The sequence below is a fragment of the Bos javanicus genome, chromosome 4, assembly GCF_032452875.1.
Source record: "Bos javanicus breed banteng chromosome 4, ARS-OSU_banteng_1.0, whole genome shotgun sequence".
Classification (NCBI taxonomy): Eukaryota; Metazoa; Chordata; class Mammalia; order Artiodactyla; family Bovidae; genus Bos; species Bos javanicus.
In genome coordinates this window covers 13,170,322-13,187,198 of record NC_083871.1, presented here as the reverse complement: position 1 = coordinate 13,187,198, position 16,877 = coordinate 13,170,322, and the positions used below count along the sequence as shown (strand labels likewise).

The 16,877-nt window shown below is 40.4% G+C and overlaps 1 protein-coding gene across 1 annotated transcript in view; it reads left to right on the top strand.

The window, feature by feature from the left end:
* Nucleotides 1-15,976, top strand: part of PON3 (paraoxonase 3) — a 37,661-nt gene extending 21,685 nt beyond the window's left edge. Inside the window, exons 6-9 of the mRNA XM_061413494.1 lie at nucleotides 10,130-10,330; nucleotides 11,822-11,903; nucleotides 12,143-12,271; nucleotides 14,678-15,976. Of these exons, the coding sequence (XP_061269478.1) occupies nucleotides 10,130-10,330; nucleotides 11,822-11,903; nucleotides 12,143-12,271; nucleotides 14,678-14,836 (571 nt within the window). The 3' untranslated portion in view covers nucleotides 14,837-15,976. The remainder of the gene's footprint in view (nucleotides 1-10,129; nucleotides 10,331-11,821; nucleotides 11,904-12,142; nucleotides 12,272-14,677) is intronic.
* Nucleotides 15,977-16,877: the final 901 nt, after the last annotated feature.

Sequence of the window (16,877 nt, the reverse complement as noted above, 5' to 3'; positions counted from 1 at the left end):
CAGCATTTCTCATGATGTACTCTGCATATAAGTTAAATAAACAGGGTGACATATGGCAGTTCTATTTCCAGTTTTTTAAGGAATCTCCACACTGTACTCCATGGTGGCTGTACTAGTTTACAGTCCCACCCACAGTGTAAGAGGGTTCCCTTTTTCCACACCCTCTCCAGCATTTATTGCTTGTAAACTTTTGGAGAGCAGCCATTCTGACTGGCATGAAATGGTACCTCATTATGGTTTTGATTTGCATTTCTCTAATAATGTATTATATTGAGCATCTTTTCATGTGTTTGTTAGCCATCTGTATGTCTTCTTTGGAGAAATGTTTAGTTCTTTGGATCATTTTTTGATTGGGTCATTTATTTTTCTGGAATTGAGCTGCAGGAGTTGCTTGTATATTTTTGAGATTAATTCTTTGTCAGTTGCTTTGTTTGCTATTATTTTCTCCCATTCTGAAGGCTGTCTTTTCACCTTGCTTATAGTTTCCTTTGTTGTGCAGAAGCTTTTAATTTCAATTAGGTCCCATTTGTTTATTTTTGCTTTTATTTCCAATATTCTGGGAGGTGGATCATAGAGGATCCTGCTGTGATTTATGTTGGAGAGTGCTTTGCCTATGTTTTCCTCTAGGAGTTTTATAGTTTCTGGCCTTACATTTAGATCTTTAATCCATTTTGAGTTTAATTTTGTGTATGGCATTAGAAAGTGTTCTAATTTCATTTTTTTACAAGTCATTGACCAGTTTTCCCAGCACCACTTGTTAAAAAGATTGCCTCCTTTGTCAAAGATAAGGTGTCCATACGTGCATGGATTTATCTCTGGGCTTTCTATTTTGTTCTATTGATCTATATTTCTGTCTTTGTGCCAGTACCATACTGTCTTGATGACTGTGGCTTTGTAGTAGAGCCTGAAGTCAGGCAGGTTTATTCTTCCATTTCCATTCTTCTTTCTCAAGATTGCTTTGGCTATTCAAGGTTTTTTGTATTTCCATACAAATTGTGAAATTATTTATTCTAGTTCTGTGAAAAATACCATTGGTAGCTTGATAGGGATTGAATTGAATCTATAGATTGCTTTGGGTAGTATACTCATTTTCACTATATTTATTCTTCCGATACATGAACACGGTATATTTCTCCATCTATTAGTGTCCTCTTTGATTTCTTTCACCAGTGTTTTATAGTTTTCTATATATAGGTCTTTAGTTTCTTTAGGTAGATATATTCATAAGTATTTTATTATTTTCATTGCAGTGGTGAATGGAATTGTTTCCTTAATTTCTCTTTATGTTTTCTCATTGTTAGTGTATAGGAATGCAAAGGATTTCTGTGTGTTGATTTTATATCCTGCAACTTTACTATATTCATTAATTAGCTCTAGTAATTTTCTGGTGGAGTCGTTAAGGTTTTCTATGTACAGGATCATATCATCTGCAAACAGTGAGAGTTTTACTTCTTCTTTTCCAATCTGGATTCCTTTTATATCTTTTCCTGCTCTGATTGCTGTGGCAAAAACTTCCAAAACTATGTTGAATAGTAGTGGTGAGAGTGGGGGTACACTTGTCTTGTTCCTGACTTTAGGGGAAATGGTTTCAATTTTTCACTATTGATAATTTTTGCTGCATGTTTGTCATATATAGCTTTTATTATGTTGAGGTATGTTCCTTCTATTCCTGGTTTCTGGAGAGTTTTTATCATAAATGGATGCTGAATTTTGTCAAAGGCTTTCTCTGCATCTATTGAGATAATCATATGGTTTTTATTTTTCAATATGTTAATGTGGTATATTACATTGATTGATTTGCAAATATTGAAGAATCCTTGCATCCCTGGGATAGAGCCCAATTGGTCATGATGTATGATCTTTTTAATATGTTGTTGGATTCTGTTTGCTAGAATTTTGTTAAGGATTTTTGCATCTATGTTCATCAGTGATATTGGCCTGTAGTTTTCTTTTTTTGTGGCATCTTTTTCAGGTTTTGGTATTAGGGTGATGGTGGCCTCATAGAATGAGTTTGGAAGTTTACTTTCCTTTGCAATTTTCTGGAAGATTTTTGAGTAGGATAAATGTTAGCTCTTCTCTAAAGAGCAGGCTATCTTAAACTTTTGTTTTGAAGTGTTTTTTTTTTTTTCCTAAACCTTTCTAAAGGTTCCCATGGTGACACTGACCTGCACCTCACTAGAAATTGCTGTGTTTAATACTGAATATCTCTAACTTTTGGAAAGCATTTTAATCCTATAAAGGTGCTCATTTAGATTCCCAAACTCTAATTCCATCTTTGGTAACACAGCAGTGCAGTACCTGCTATTGGACTCTTTAAACACCCACACCCTCTAGTTGTCCTTGTAGGTTGTAATCTGAAAGCCACACCCACTGGGTGTTATAACCAGCCTCCAGAAGGACCATTCCTTTGTTCAATCAAAGCTTTAAAGTAGAATTTGAAGGGCGGGGGGGGGGGGGGAGGAGGGAAGGCCTGGAGGCACATATACAAATTCACACTTATCAAATGTTGACTATGTGCCAGGCATTGTGCCAAAATACCTGATCCACCTCTTCTCACAACTGCCTTTAGTAACAGCAGTAGTAAACACACTTAGAGCAGTTTGGGGCCAAGTTACTTCCCCAAGTTATATAACTTGTAAGTGGCTGAATTAGGTGTAAACCTTGACTCATCTGAATTCAAAGCTGGGCTGTTACTCACTGTGGTGAACGTCTTTGAGAAAAATTCTAAGTTTTTTTATGGGCTAGGTTGCCTGTTCCGAGCCTGTAATGAACTACAAAGAATCTTTTATAAAACAGACTCAGCATTAAAAGACTGGTTCTAAAACAGTAGAGGTACATCTTCGCCTCAGGTAGACGAGTAGGGAAAGCAAAGGAATGAAATTCATCTTCTCTCCTTTGCTCTCTTTCTCAACGACATATTTTAATGTCTCCAAACAGAATTAGGGGGCAACAAAAGCAGAGGGGAGGAAGTAAGAGAACTTAACGTTGTTGACTTCTCCCATGATGTGTCATGTTGGGTTCTGAGGCATGGTGGGGACTAGGACTGCCACAAGGTAACTGAGAAACTGTGGACCAACCCCTTAACCTGTGCTTCAGTGTTCTTCAGCAAAATGGGGATTTTCTCACAGGCCTGATTACCTACCTGGTGATTGTGAGGACCAAGTGCAACAACGTCATCTCATGGGAATAGCTCCTCGGCATAGCTGGAGGGAAAACTCGAGACACAATTCCTTTATTAGGGAGGACCACCCCAGGATACAAAAATCAGAGACCAACCTGAGGCAGGGGAAGGGCAGTGTCATAGGTTGAACTGTGTCCCTTCAAAAAGATAAGTTGAAATTTTAACCCCCTTCCCATACATCAAAACATGACCTTATTTGGAAATAGGATGTTTGTAGATGTAATTAGTTAAGATGAGGCTATATTAGAGCCTGCCTTTAATCCAATACAATTGATGTCCTTAGAAGAAGACAGACAGCAAATGAGACAACAAATCTCTGTTGTCTTAAGCCTCCCAGCTTGTGGTAACCTTTTTACAGCAGCACTATTCACAAGAGACTATGCCAAAGCCTTTGACTGTGTGGATCACAATAAACTGTGGGAAATTCTGAAAGAGATGGGAATACCAGACCACCTGACCTGCCTCCTAAGAAATCTGTATGCAGGTCAGGAAGCAACAGTTAGAACTAGACATGGAACAACAGACTGGTTCCAAATAGGGAAAGGAGTATGTCAAAGCTATACGTTGTTACCCGGCTTATTTAACTTATATGCAGAGTACATCACAAGAAACACTGGGCTGGAGGAAGCACAAGCTGGAATCAAGATTTCCAGGAGAAATATCAATAACCTCAGATATACAGATGACACCATCCTTATGGCAGAAAGCAAAGAAGAACTAAAGAGCCTTTTGATAAAAGTAAAAGAGGAGAGTGAAAAAGTTGGCTTAAAACTCAACATTCAGAAAACTAAGATCATGGCATCTGGTCCCATCACTGCATGGCAAATAGATAGGGAAACAATGACAGACTTTATTTTTGGGGCCTCTAAAATTACTGCAGATGGTGACTGCAGCCATGAAATTAAAAGACACTTACTCCTTGGAAGAAAAGCTATGACCAACCTAGACAGCATATTCAAAAGCAGAGACATTACTTTGCCAACAAAGGTCCATCTAGTCAAAGCTATGGTTTTTCTAGTTATCATTTATGGATGTGAGAGTTGTACTATAAAGAAAGCTGAGCACTTAATAATTGATGCTTTTGAACTGTTGTGTTGGAGATACTCTTAGAGTCCCTTGGACTGAAAGGAGATCCAACCAGTCACTGACTTATTGGAAAAGACCTGATGCTGGGAACGATTGAAGGCAGGAGGAGAAGGGGACGACAGAGGATGAGATGGTTGGATGGCATCACTGACTCAATGGACATGAGTTTGAGTAAACTCTGGGAGTTGGTGATGGACAGGGAGGCCAGGCGTGCTACAGTTCATGGGGTTGCAAAGAGTCAAACACGACTGAGCAACTAAACTGAACTGAACAAATACAGAAGAGAGTCTATAGTAAATATATTTGTCCAGCCAGCCACTGCTAAGTGTGACTGACTACTTGAAATCATGCGATTGCCCTCCAACAAGCAACACAGGCATCATTTCAAGACAGTCTAGTCAAGATAAGAAAGGAAGAGGAATTTACCCACCAGCCCCATCTTTCAGTAGTCAAAGGTTTGCTTCAAGGGTTGTTAATTCCTACACATAGCTCCTTACGCAGGCAAATCTGGTGATATCCTGTGCTTTGATAACAATCTGGAAGCCTGGAAGTAGGAGTAAGAGGCCCATAACAGACATGCGCAAGGCACTAGAAGGGTACACTGTGGAATTATGTCAGGTCCCATGCAGAGCAGGGCGAAGCAGTGCCAGCTGGAACAGAGCAGGTGGGCTTTGAGGACTTTGAGAGATGCCCTGATAAACACAATGACAAGGCATTTCAAGAGGTGGAAGAAAGTGCTACAGGACATATTATGAGGGAGTTTAACTTAATCTATGGTGTTGGGCAATACCTCTTGGAAGAAGGACTGCGTAAACTGAGACCTAAAAGAGAAGTAGCCCAACAAACTTGGGAAAATCATTATACACCAAAACCTTAAAGTAGCTCCTGATTCATCCAAATCTTTCTTTCCTGAATTAAGTCTAAACTTGTATAGGTGTAACTGAATCACTTTGTTATACACCTGCAACTAACATCATTGTTAACTGACTATACTCTAATATAAAATAAAAAATTTAAAAATCATGTATACCACGGGAAAGGGTGGCACATTAAACTTATTGACATATTGTATATTTTACAAAGTTGCTGCATAAAGGAGCTTCACGCACACACACAAAGTTCCATTGTTTTTCTTGCATTTTTTTTTCAAGTCATCTCTCTTTTTCTTTTCCAAAATGGAACTGACTTTGTTTTTATTGACTTTTGTTGTAAGAGTAAGACTTGCTTCATTTAAAATTTTTAATGGTATTGAAGAACATAAATAAGAAAGAATAACACTCATAATCCCACCTATGCAGAGAAAGTATAAAGGTCAGACTGATCTGGGTCTTGGTACAATAATAGAAAAGAAAACCCCTAACTCTTTCACAGCTCAAACCATGAAGTTGTTTCGTTTTCTCACTCATGCTATGTCCACTGTAGATTCAGGAAGTCAGTTGTATGGTGTCCGCATGTAGAACCCTAAGAGAGGACCACACTTTATCAGAAAAGTTGCTGGTTACTGTGGGAGAGTGAGGGAAGCATTCTGGCTCTCAAAGACTCCCATCTCAGAAGCTAATATATCATTTCATTTTCATTGGCCAGAGCAAGTCACATGGCTGTGCCTAAATCCAAGGGCATGGAGAAGCCTAATTCAAGAAAGAAGAGAACCAAAACTGCACTATGACCACCACAGATAACTACTATTAACATTCACAAGCTAACAGATTTAGATTTGGGGTTTATCTGTAAACTTATCTGTTTTTGCTGACTCCTACGGAAGGGAAGGGACTATGATCCACCCGGGAAGTCCCTTCCCTTCCATTAGATCAGATCAGATCAGTCACTCAGTCATGTCCGACTCTTTGCTACCCATGAATCACAGCATGCCAGGCCTCCCTGTCCATAACCAACTCCCGGAGTTCACACAGACTCACGTCCATCGAGTCAGTGATGCCATCCAGCCATCTCATCCTCTGCCATCCCCTTCTCCTCTTGCCTACAATCCCTCCCAGCATCAAAGTCTTTTCCAATAAGTCAACTCTTCACATGAGGTGGCCAAAGTACTGGAGTTTCAGCTTTAGCATCATTCCTTCCAAAGAAATCCCAGGGCTGATCTCCTTCAGAATGGACTGGTTGGATCTCCGTGCAGTCCAAGGGACTCTCAAGAGTCTTCTCCAAAACCACAGTTCAAAAGAATCAATTCTTCGGCGTTTAGCCTTCTTCACAGTCCAACTCTCACATCCATACATGACCACAGGAAAAACCATAGCCTTGACTAGATGAACCTTTGTTGGCAAAGTAATGTCTCTGCTTTTCAATATGCTATCTAGGTTGGTCATAACTTTCCTTCCAAGGAGTAAGCGTCTTTTAATTTCATGGCTGCAGTCACCATCTGTAGTGATTTTGGAGCCCAGAAAAATAAAATCTGACACTGTTTCCACTGTTTCTCCATCTATTTTCCATGAAGTGATGGGACCGGATACCATAATCTTCATTTTCTGAATGTTGAGCTTTAAGCCAACTTTTTCACTCTCCACTTTTACTTTCATCAAGAGGCTCTTTAGTTCCTCCTCACTTTCTGCCATAAGGGTGGTGTCATCTGCATATCTGAGGTTATTGATATTTCTCCCGGCAATCTTGATTCAAGCTTGTGCTTCTTCCAGTCCAGCGTTTCTCATGATGTACTCTGCATAGAAGTTAAATAAGCAGGGTGACAATATACAGCCTTGACGAACTCCTTTTCCTATTTGGAAGCAGTCTGTTGTTCCATGTCCAGTTCTAACTGTTGCTTCCTGACCTGCATACAAATTTCTCAAGAGGCAGATCAGGTGGTCTGGTATTCCCATCTCTTTCAGAATTTTCCACAGTTTATTGTGATCCACACAGTCAAAGGCTTTGGCATAGTCAATAAAGCAGAAATAGATGCTTTTCTGGAACTCTCTTGCTTTTTCCATGATCCAGCGGATGTTGGCAATTTGATCTCTGGTTCCTCTGCCTTTTCTAAAACCAGATTGAACATCTGGAAGTTCACGGTTCACATATTGCTGAAGCCTGGCTTGGAGAATTTTGAGCATTACTTTACTAGCATGTGAAATGAGTGCAATTGTGCAGTAGTTTGAGCATTCTTTGGCATTGCTTTTCTTTGGGATTGGAATGAAAACGGACCTTTTCCAGTCCTGCGGCCACTGCTGAGTTTTCCAAATTTGCTGACATATTGAGTGCAGCACTTTCACAGCATCATATTTCAGGATTTGGAATAACTCAACTGGAATTCCATCACCTCCACTAGCTTTGTTCGTAGTGATGCTTTCTAAGGCCCACTTGACTTCACATTCCAGGATGTCTGGCTCTAGGTCAGTGATCACACCATCGTGATTATCTGGGTCGTGAAGATCTTTTTGTACAGTTCTTCTGTGTATTCTTGCCATCTCTTCTTAATATCTTCTGCTTCTGTTAGGTCCATACCCTTTCTGTCCTTTATCGAGCCCATCTTTGCATGAAATGTTCCTTCGGTATCTCTGATTTTTGAAGAGATCCCTAGTTTTTCCCATTCTGTTGTTTTCCTCTATTTCTTTGCATTGATTGCTGAAGAAGGCTTTCTTATCTCTTCTTGCTATTCTTTGGAACTCTGCATTCAGATGTTTATATCTTTCCTATTCTTTGCTTTTCACTTCTCGTCTTTTCACAGCTATTTGTAAGGCCTCCCCAGACAGCCATTTTGCTTTTTTGCATTTCTTTTCCATGGGGATAGTCTTGATCCCTGTCTCCTGTACAATGTCATGAACCTCATTCCATAGTTCATCAGGCACTCTATCTATCAGATCTAGGCCCTTACATCTATTTCTCACTTCCACTGGATAATCATAAGGGATTTGACTGAGGTCATACCTGAATGGTCTAGTGGTTTTCCCTACTTTCTTCAATTTACATCTGAATTTGGCAATAAGGAGTTCATGGCCTGAGCCACAGTCAGCTCCTGGTCTTGGTTTTGCTAACTGTATAGAGCTTCTCCATCTTTGGCTGCAAAGAATATAATCAATCTGATTTCGGTGTTGACCATCTGGTGATGTCCATGTGTAGAGTCATCTCTTGTGTTGTTGGAAGAGGGTGTTTGTTATGACCAGTGCATTTTCTTGGCAAAACTCTATTAGTCTTTGCCCTGCTTCATTCCATATTCCAAGGCCAAATTTGCCTGTTACTCCAGGTGTTTCTTGACTTCCTACTTATGCATTCCAGTCCCCTATTATGAAAAGGACATCTTTTTTGGGTGTTAGTTCTAAAACACCTTGTAGGTCTTCATAGAACCGTTCCACTTCAGCTTCTTCTGAGTTACTGGTTGGGGCACAGATTTGGATTACTGTGATATTGAATGGTTTGCCTTGGAAATGAACAGAGATCATTCTGTCGTTTTTGAGATTGCATCCAACTACTGCATTTTGGACTCTTTTATTGATCATGATGGCCACTCCATTTCTTCTGAGGGATTCCTGCCCACAGTAGTAGATATAATGGTCATCTGAGTTAAATTCACCCATTCCAGTCCATTTCAGTTCGCTGATTCCTAGAATGTCGACATTCACTCTTGCCATCTCCTGTTTGACCACTTCCAATTTGCCTTGATTCATGGACCTGACATTCCAGGTTCCTATGCAATATTGCTCTTTACAGCATTGGACCTTGCTTCTATCACCAGTCACATCCACAGCTGGGTATTCTTTTTGCTTTGGCCCCATCCCTTCATTCTTTCTGGATATATTTCTCCACTGATCTCCAGTAGCATATTGGGCACCTACTGACCTGGGGAGTTTCTCTTTCAGTATCCTATCATTTTGCCTTTTCATACTGTTCATGGGGTTTTCAAGGCAAGAATACTGAAGTGGTTTGCCATTCCCTTCTCCAGTGGACTACATTCTGTCAGATCTCTCCACCATGACCCGCCCATCTTGGGTTGCCCCACACAGCATGGCTTAGTTTCATTGAGTTAGACAAGGCTGTGGTCCTAGTGTGATTAGATTGACTAGTTTTCTGTGAGTATGGTTTCAGTGTGTCTGCCCTCTGATGCCCTCTTGCAATACCTACCATCTTAGTTGGGTTTCTCTTAACTTGGGTGTGGGGTATCTCTTCACGGCTGCTGCAGCAAAGCACAGCCATTGCTCCTTACCTTGGATGAGGGTTATCTCCTCACCGCCGCCCTTCCTGACCTTCAATGTGGGATAGCTCCTCTAGGCCCTCCTGCACCCGAGCAGCCACGGCTCCTTAGACCTGGGGTTGGTCCTCCCAGCCACCGCCCCTGGCCTCAGGCATGCAGTTGCTCCTCCCGGCCGCCGCCCCTGGCCTCGGGCTTGGGGCTGGGATATCTCCTTCCAGCTGCTGCCCCTGACCTCCGACGCAAGGTAACTCCTCTCATCGCCGCCCCTGACCTTGGATGTAGGGTAACTCCTCTTGGCTGCTGCCCTTCAGGCATGGGGTCCTCCCGGCTTCTGCCCCTGATCTCGGATGTGGGGTGGCTCCTCTTGGCCACGCTTTAGTGTGCCCGTTGTGGCCGCCTGCGCTTTAGCACGCCCGTCGCGGCCACCCTTCCATAGGAGTCAGCAAAAACAGATAAGTTTACAGATAAACTCCAAATCTAACTCTGTTAACTTGTGAATGTAAATAGTAGTTATCTGTGGTGGACATGAGTGAGACAACAACAAGTGGCTAAAAGAAAACCCATCAGGGCAATGAAAAGTCATGCGCTATTTGTGGAATTCTTTAATCCAGACTAGTTCTTGTACAATTCTTCAAGCTGATGAATTATTGGTCTTTGAGATTTCATGATTTTAATTAGTCCATGGTTTGTTGGTTTTCCCTCTCTCTCTTTTTTTTTTTTTTTCATTTTAGTGTGAATGATATTGTGGTTCTCGGACCAGAACAGTTCTATGCCACCAGAGACCACTATCTTACCAACTTCTTCTTGGTGCTATTAGAGTTGTTCATGGATCTTCGCTGGACTCAGGTGCTCTTCTACAGCCCAAAAGAGGTTAAAGTGGTGGCCAGAGGATTTAGTTCTGCCAATGGAATTACAATCTCACTAGACAAGAAGTAAGCTCTTTTATGAATTTTCAACCATTTACCCTTGATGTTCTTGTGGACTCCATCCCTAAAGAAGTGGTTACTTCTTGAGGCTTAAGTACTCAATACATGTGTGCGGGGATCCAGTGTGGTGAGGGGTCACACTCAATGTGTGATCTTAAGCCACCACTGCCCTTGTGCACATAAGGCTCCCCCAATAAAATGAAGGATCTGGACTCATGGATATGAGGTCCTTGTTTCAAATTCTTTTTTTTTTTTTTAATAAGGGAAAAGGATATATGTTTTCTTGTTTAACAAAATGAATTAAATATATGAAGCTTCAGCTCAAACTCTATATAAAATTACAGAGGTCTGGGGCCATGGGTTGTGGGGTGATGGGTGCCTGGTCCCAGGGTGAGTATCCAGCATGGCCACAAGGCCAGGTGGGTCTTGGGCTCCAGGAGAGGACAAGTCTCTGTGGCCCAGCATTCTTTTTATCATTGTTAATATTATTATCTTAATTTTTTAAATTTCAAGGGCCCCATCTTTCTGGCCATGGGAGGCTAGGTGAGACAGGAGGCTGGCTGGGATGGGAGGCACACCCAGCCTGCCCCAGCCTGTCAGGGCAGTGACTAGGACTGCTCTGCCCTACCCCCTGGCCCAGATACTGGTGGACTCCTGGACACCCGGGACAGGTGGTAGCAAAAAGAGCCTGGGCAGGGACATAGGCGGGCAGGCATAGTTTGTTCCAAATTCTTGTGTGACTAAAAAGGAGAATAAATGCACAATACCTCTATTCTTTAAGAGGCCAGAAGGACTTTAACTAAGTTAACTTATACTAAGTTCCATTACCCAAAAGTTCTTATTAGACAGGGAGGCCCAACTTAGACTGGGCACTGTGATTGTATAAGTGGCAGACTTCCTTTCATACTACAGCAGACTTTTCTATGAGAAAATGCTATTTTATGCAGTATAAAATTTTATGAGAAACATTCTTTTAAAGTGTTTTAAAATGGAACGTTATTTAAAAAGAAGAGTACCATGAATATTAAATGTAATGGTAAGATAGTAAGTAGAGATGATCCCTGTGGAAAACAATTCTAAGTATTCTCCCTCTTTTTAAAAAATGATTGTGATTGAGTTTCATGATCATCTGTTACATCTTTTCAAGCACTAGTTTCAAGCACTAGAAGTATAGAATCTATTGGCCTTACAAGAGATCCACTTACCTCCATTTGATTTAAAGAATAAAGTGTGACTCTGTTAACTAATGAGACTGAGCCAGTATGTCATTTGGAAACACCAATTCCATTGCCTTTCGTCAAATTTCATATTCAAAGCTTATTAAAGTACTTCAAAAGTATTAAACATACTACTACATTATCTTTCACTGTGGTTTATAGCAAGGTATTGCACGGGCATGTTGAGCTATTGTGAATTTGTATACCTCTTTTCCAAAATAAGAGTTAGTGTCATCTTTCATTATTACTTGCTTAAATGTCAATGTTGTTTACTTCAAAGGTATATCTATGTAGCTGATGTATCAGATAAGAACATTCATGTTATGAAAATACATGACAACTGGGATTTAATTCAACTCAAGGTAACAGGACCCTGGTTTCCCATACAACATGTTCCATTAGCTCCCAAGCTTGACCTGGGAATGTACTTCTTGAATGAAGGAAATGAGACTATTTTAGAAGAATGATGGTGACATTATGTTTGCACTTAGAAAATTCAGTAGCAAAAATACCAATTTGGGGAGCCAGAAGGAGCTGGTAGGAGGAAGGTGGGAGGGATGAAAGTCAGAACAATGTTTGACTGCTTCCTCTTCATTGGAAGGTAATCCAGTTGGACACCTTAGTGGATAACTTAACTGTTGATCCTGACACGGGAGATATTTTGGCAGGATGCCATCCTAATGCTATCAAGCTGCTGATGTATAACACCGAGGATCCTCCAGGGTCAGAAGTAAGTTCTTAGACTTACCTGAACTGCAGGGGAAAGCTGCAAGAACAAATAATGTGTGGAGGTGACTTGGGAGAATTTAGCAGGCTATATGTGATGTTCCAGAACTGAACAAATTCTGCATATGGAAAGAGTAAGATTTGGGACAGGCTGGGGAGATACAGCCCATTAACCCTTTCAAGTCACCTGGTGCCCATTAACCATCAGTGCTAAACAACATATCCCATCCATGCAAAAGCTATACTTGTTTTTGGAAATGATGGGTACCAGTCCGTGGCCCAGGGAATTGGGGAACCCTGGTTTAAATGATCCTGATTAAACCCTGGTTTAAATGTAATCTCAAAACAAAATTAGATTTTGCCAGCAGTTCTATTATATATGATAGTGCTGAAGAATGTCTCATTTTAAAGATGTTATTTTAAATCTCTTCCAAAATAATATCATACACCATTGAATTTTATATGGCATTAAAAACAACAGCATAAAGTATTGCAATTTCTACAGCATTATGCTTAAGAATAAAAAAATCTCTAGTGAATTTAAATACCGATATAAATTCTTGGCACACATACTATGAGAGATTTATTCCCAAAAATTATTGAGCACTTATAATGCACTAGACTTTGTTCTCATACTTGGAATATCCATCAGAAAACAAAGCATACCAAGATTCCTACTGTTAGGGAGGGAGATACTCATGAACAATAAGCATCAGAAATAAGTAAATTATATATTAATAGTAAGTTTTAAGTTGGAAAGTTCTATGGAAGAAAAAGCATAACAGTAAAAGGGATCAGGACTGCTCTGAACAGAGGGACAGCAGGTCTTAGTAAATACAGAGACCAAGACAGACCTCACTGAGAAGGTAAGATTCTAACAAAGATATAATGTTTGTATCTAGGTTTGTGGTGTTGGGAAATTGAGCCTCAAATGCCACCCTGATAATTGGTCCAGTGGGTAAAGAAAACATACTGCTTCCAAAATTGCTATTCTTTAGTTTTTTTTTTTTTTTTTTTAATTTGTTTCTTGAGACTTCCTGGCAATCCACTGGTTAAGATTCTGTGCTTCCAATGCAGGGGCTCACACTTGATCCCTGGTTGGGGAACTAAGATCCCATATGCTGTGCAGTACAGTAAAAATAAATAAATAAAAATTAAAATTTTTTTTCTTTTATTAATAAATTAGTCACAACTTTTTTTTTTTTTTTTTGGCCACACCACATAGCTTGTGGGATCTTAGTTCTCAGACCAGAGACTGAACCCTTGGCGGTGAAATTGTGGAGTCCGAACCACTGGACCTCCAGGGAATTCCCTAGTCACAACTTCTTGACAAAAAACAACAACCAAAAAAAAAAATAATAATAATAACCCAAAACATCAAAAAATATAAAAAATACAGTCTGAGACTGGAGCCTGAAGAATGTCACCCTGAGCTAGCAAGCTACCCTAGCCTCAGATGTGTGCCTCACAAAGTGATACAAATTTTCTACATTTTCTACAAATGCCCAACAATAATGTCTGCTTTAAAAGAACAAAAGAAAAAATATGATCCATAGAATTATTTGAAAATTGCTTAGACTCTTTTTCATGTCTCCATTTTCAAGTTTAATCATTTGTTTATTTTAGGTAAGACTTCTTTCTTCACAATCTCTGATACCCTTTATTTTTGCTTGAGGCTAATGTTTACATGAGTTCCATCTTGAGTATTTCCATGTAACAAACCTGAGATAAAGTTGTAGGATCTTCCTTAAGACAGGAACTTAAAAAAAAAAAAAAAACTCTACTAAACTCTGTTTTAATGAGATGTCGGTTTTCTTTAATTCACATCATGTCCTGATTGAGTGAACTTCAGCCAAGCTATTTGGAAACCTAAGCACTTATATATTTACTGATTAGCAAACTAAAGAGTGTTAATCCTGCAGATCAAAAATAGGACTAGGCAGTTGTGTCAGACTGAATTCCAGAGTGTGCATTCTTTACACTTGCTTCCCTGAGTGGGGGCTGCAGCTGTGAAAACTACCATCCACAGGTTCTGGGTTGGTTTGGCTAGCTAACTCGCTGTCCCTTCATTATTTTGCTCCACGCTTACCTCCCCATGCTGTATGTCCAGTGAAAGGCAAGACCCTTTCTACAGAAGGAAGACTGTACATTCAATTAGATAAAAGCATTCATGGTTCTTACCTGTCTCTATAGAGATGCCCGAACTATCGAAATTGTGCAAACCATCTGTTGAGGAATTTGGCTGATGTGAGATTACTTTCATTAGAATAAGAAAAAAAAAAGACTGAAGATGCACAGATTTTAACTTACTGATTTCTGAGAATTGTACAAGTCCTGGAGTGTTTGGGAAAGAAAATGTCTCTGACAGCTGTTTGTTCTTATACTACTAATGAATGTTCTTTCTTGACAGGCACTTCGCATCCGGAACGCTTTGTCTGAGAAGCCCATGATAAGCACCATGTATGCCAACAATGGCTCGGTGCTTCAGGGCAGCTCTGTGGCTTCTGTGTATAGGGGGAAGCTTCTCATAGGCACTGTATTTCACAAAGCCCTGTACTGTGAGCTCTAGACTCCAGATATTCCCAAAAGTCTACACATTTGGTAAAAGTAAACCCCTAATCATATAAGTAGAACTCTAAGTAAATGACAAACACCAATAAAAGTGTGTCCAGCTTTTCTCATGCATAGACATAAAGAATCAGAGACATTACATAATATTCCCATAATTGCAAGTTAAGTTAGTGACAGTCCAACAAGAAACCAAACCTCTCAATTCTTTAACCAACTATTCCCAATATTCTTTCTACAATAAGACATGTGAGCTGTGATGAGTGAGGTGTCCAGCTTACTTGGTAGCTGTGTGGCAAAATTACCTCATACAGCTGTGCTGTTCTGAGCCTCCTGCAGTCCAGACCAGGAGAAGAGCTAATGTTCAAATATTTACAATTCGCCTTCTCTTCCTTCAATTGCACGAGGCACAAACTGCCAGTCACGTGCCCAACACATGGATAAAAGCAAGAACTGGCATTGTGAGACTGCCCAAGCCCTCCCTGAACTGGCATTCTCCCAATGCAGACACACAGGAAGTCAAATTCTGGAAAACCTGACAAAAGACAGATGGCACTGTCTACTTTGGGCCACAGCAGAGCTAATCTGATCTTTGTAACAGGTCATTATTCATGGTGGTATCTTGTCTCTGAAGTGAAGTGTTATCAGCTTGACTCTGAACTAGGAGACAGGCCCTCAGAACTGTTAATTCTCAGCTGCTTTAAACTTGTTATTTTGGTTGATTCAGTAAATACTTATTAAGCAACATTCCACAGACTTGACCCTAAAAAATCTGAAATAAATAACAGTATAGTACTGAAGTTCTGTCTAAGGACTCAACCTTAGTTTGACGAGAATGAATAGAAGTGTCCCTTTCTTGGTCAAAAATCAAGACAACCTTTAGCAAATCATTAACGTGGCTTAGTATACCCAAGCACCCCACCCCCTCCCCCTTCCCTTTTCTGTGAATTTTACTGAGAAGTGGTTGGTTGATATATTTTTCTCTTCTGAGGGTGGGGTGTTGGGGTGATTTCTTTATGTCCTAAGTCATTTTGCTCAGTTAGATGTAAGTTTTGTTGAACAGTTTTGTAGCCAGGTAAAATTCTACATTTTAGCCCATGTAACCCTTTCTGATTTAGACAATAAAACTGTGGTTTCCAGACTTTCCTGGTTGTTCAGATGGTAAAGAATCCACCAGCAATGCAGGAGACCCGGGTTCCATCCCTGAGTCAGGAAGATCCCCTGGAGAAGGGAACGGCTACCCACTCCAGTATTCTTGCCTGGAGAATTCCTTGGACATAGGAGCCTGGCCAGCTACAGTCCATGGGGTCGCAAAGAACTGGACAAGACTGAGCAACTAAACACACAACACAAACTGTAGCTTCCATTGCTTTAGAGGATGAACGACTCGCAAAATATTACAATCAGTTCTCAGATTTTACATTTCAAAAGGCCAACCATTAGGGAGTCACAGAGAAAAATAACTAACAGCATGTATATAGTCAGTTTTGGAAAATACAGTCTTTTTTTTTTTTTTTTTCCTGTCTTTAACCTGCACAACTGCAAATTAGATAAAGTTTATCTGACTAAGGAAGACTTGGAGAGCCAGAGATGAGAAGAATAAGCGTATTTAGATGTTGGTGGGTTCATAAGAATCTACCCTCTTCTTCTCGGGGCAATTTAGGAAAGGCTGCATGATAAAATCCCCAGAGAGATGGGGGGCAATCTCATTGCTAGGGACCAATATGTCCTTCCACAATGAAGGCCTAGGAGAGATAAAGCCCTGGTGTTTCCCTTCATGTAGGCACCTCCAAATCGTTATGCGATTACCTTGAGCCTCTTCCCTTACTTGGTTTGGGAAGGAGAGGGACTGCTCCCCACAATAGATGCTACATTTTGATGATTCATTGTCTTTTCTTCCCCAGTCTTTCTGTTTAAATTGTCAGAGATGCAGGTGGGGATACTAGAGAGATGTTGAGCTCTTTGTTGAGCTCAGCAAAGTAAAGAGCAAAAACCAATGTGATTGACAGCTCCAAGATGGCCCCTAATGATGTCTGATTTCT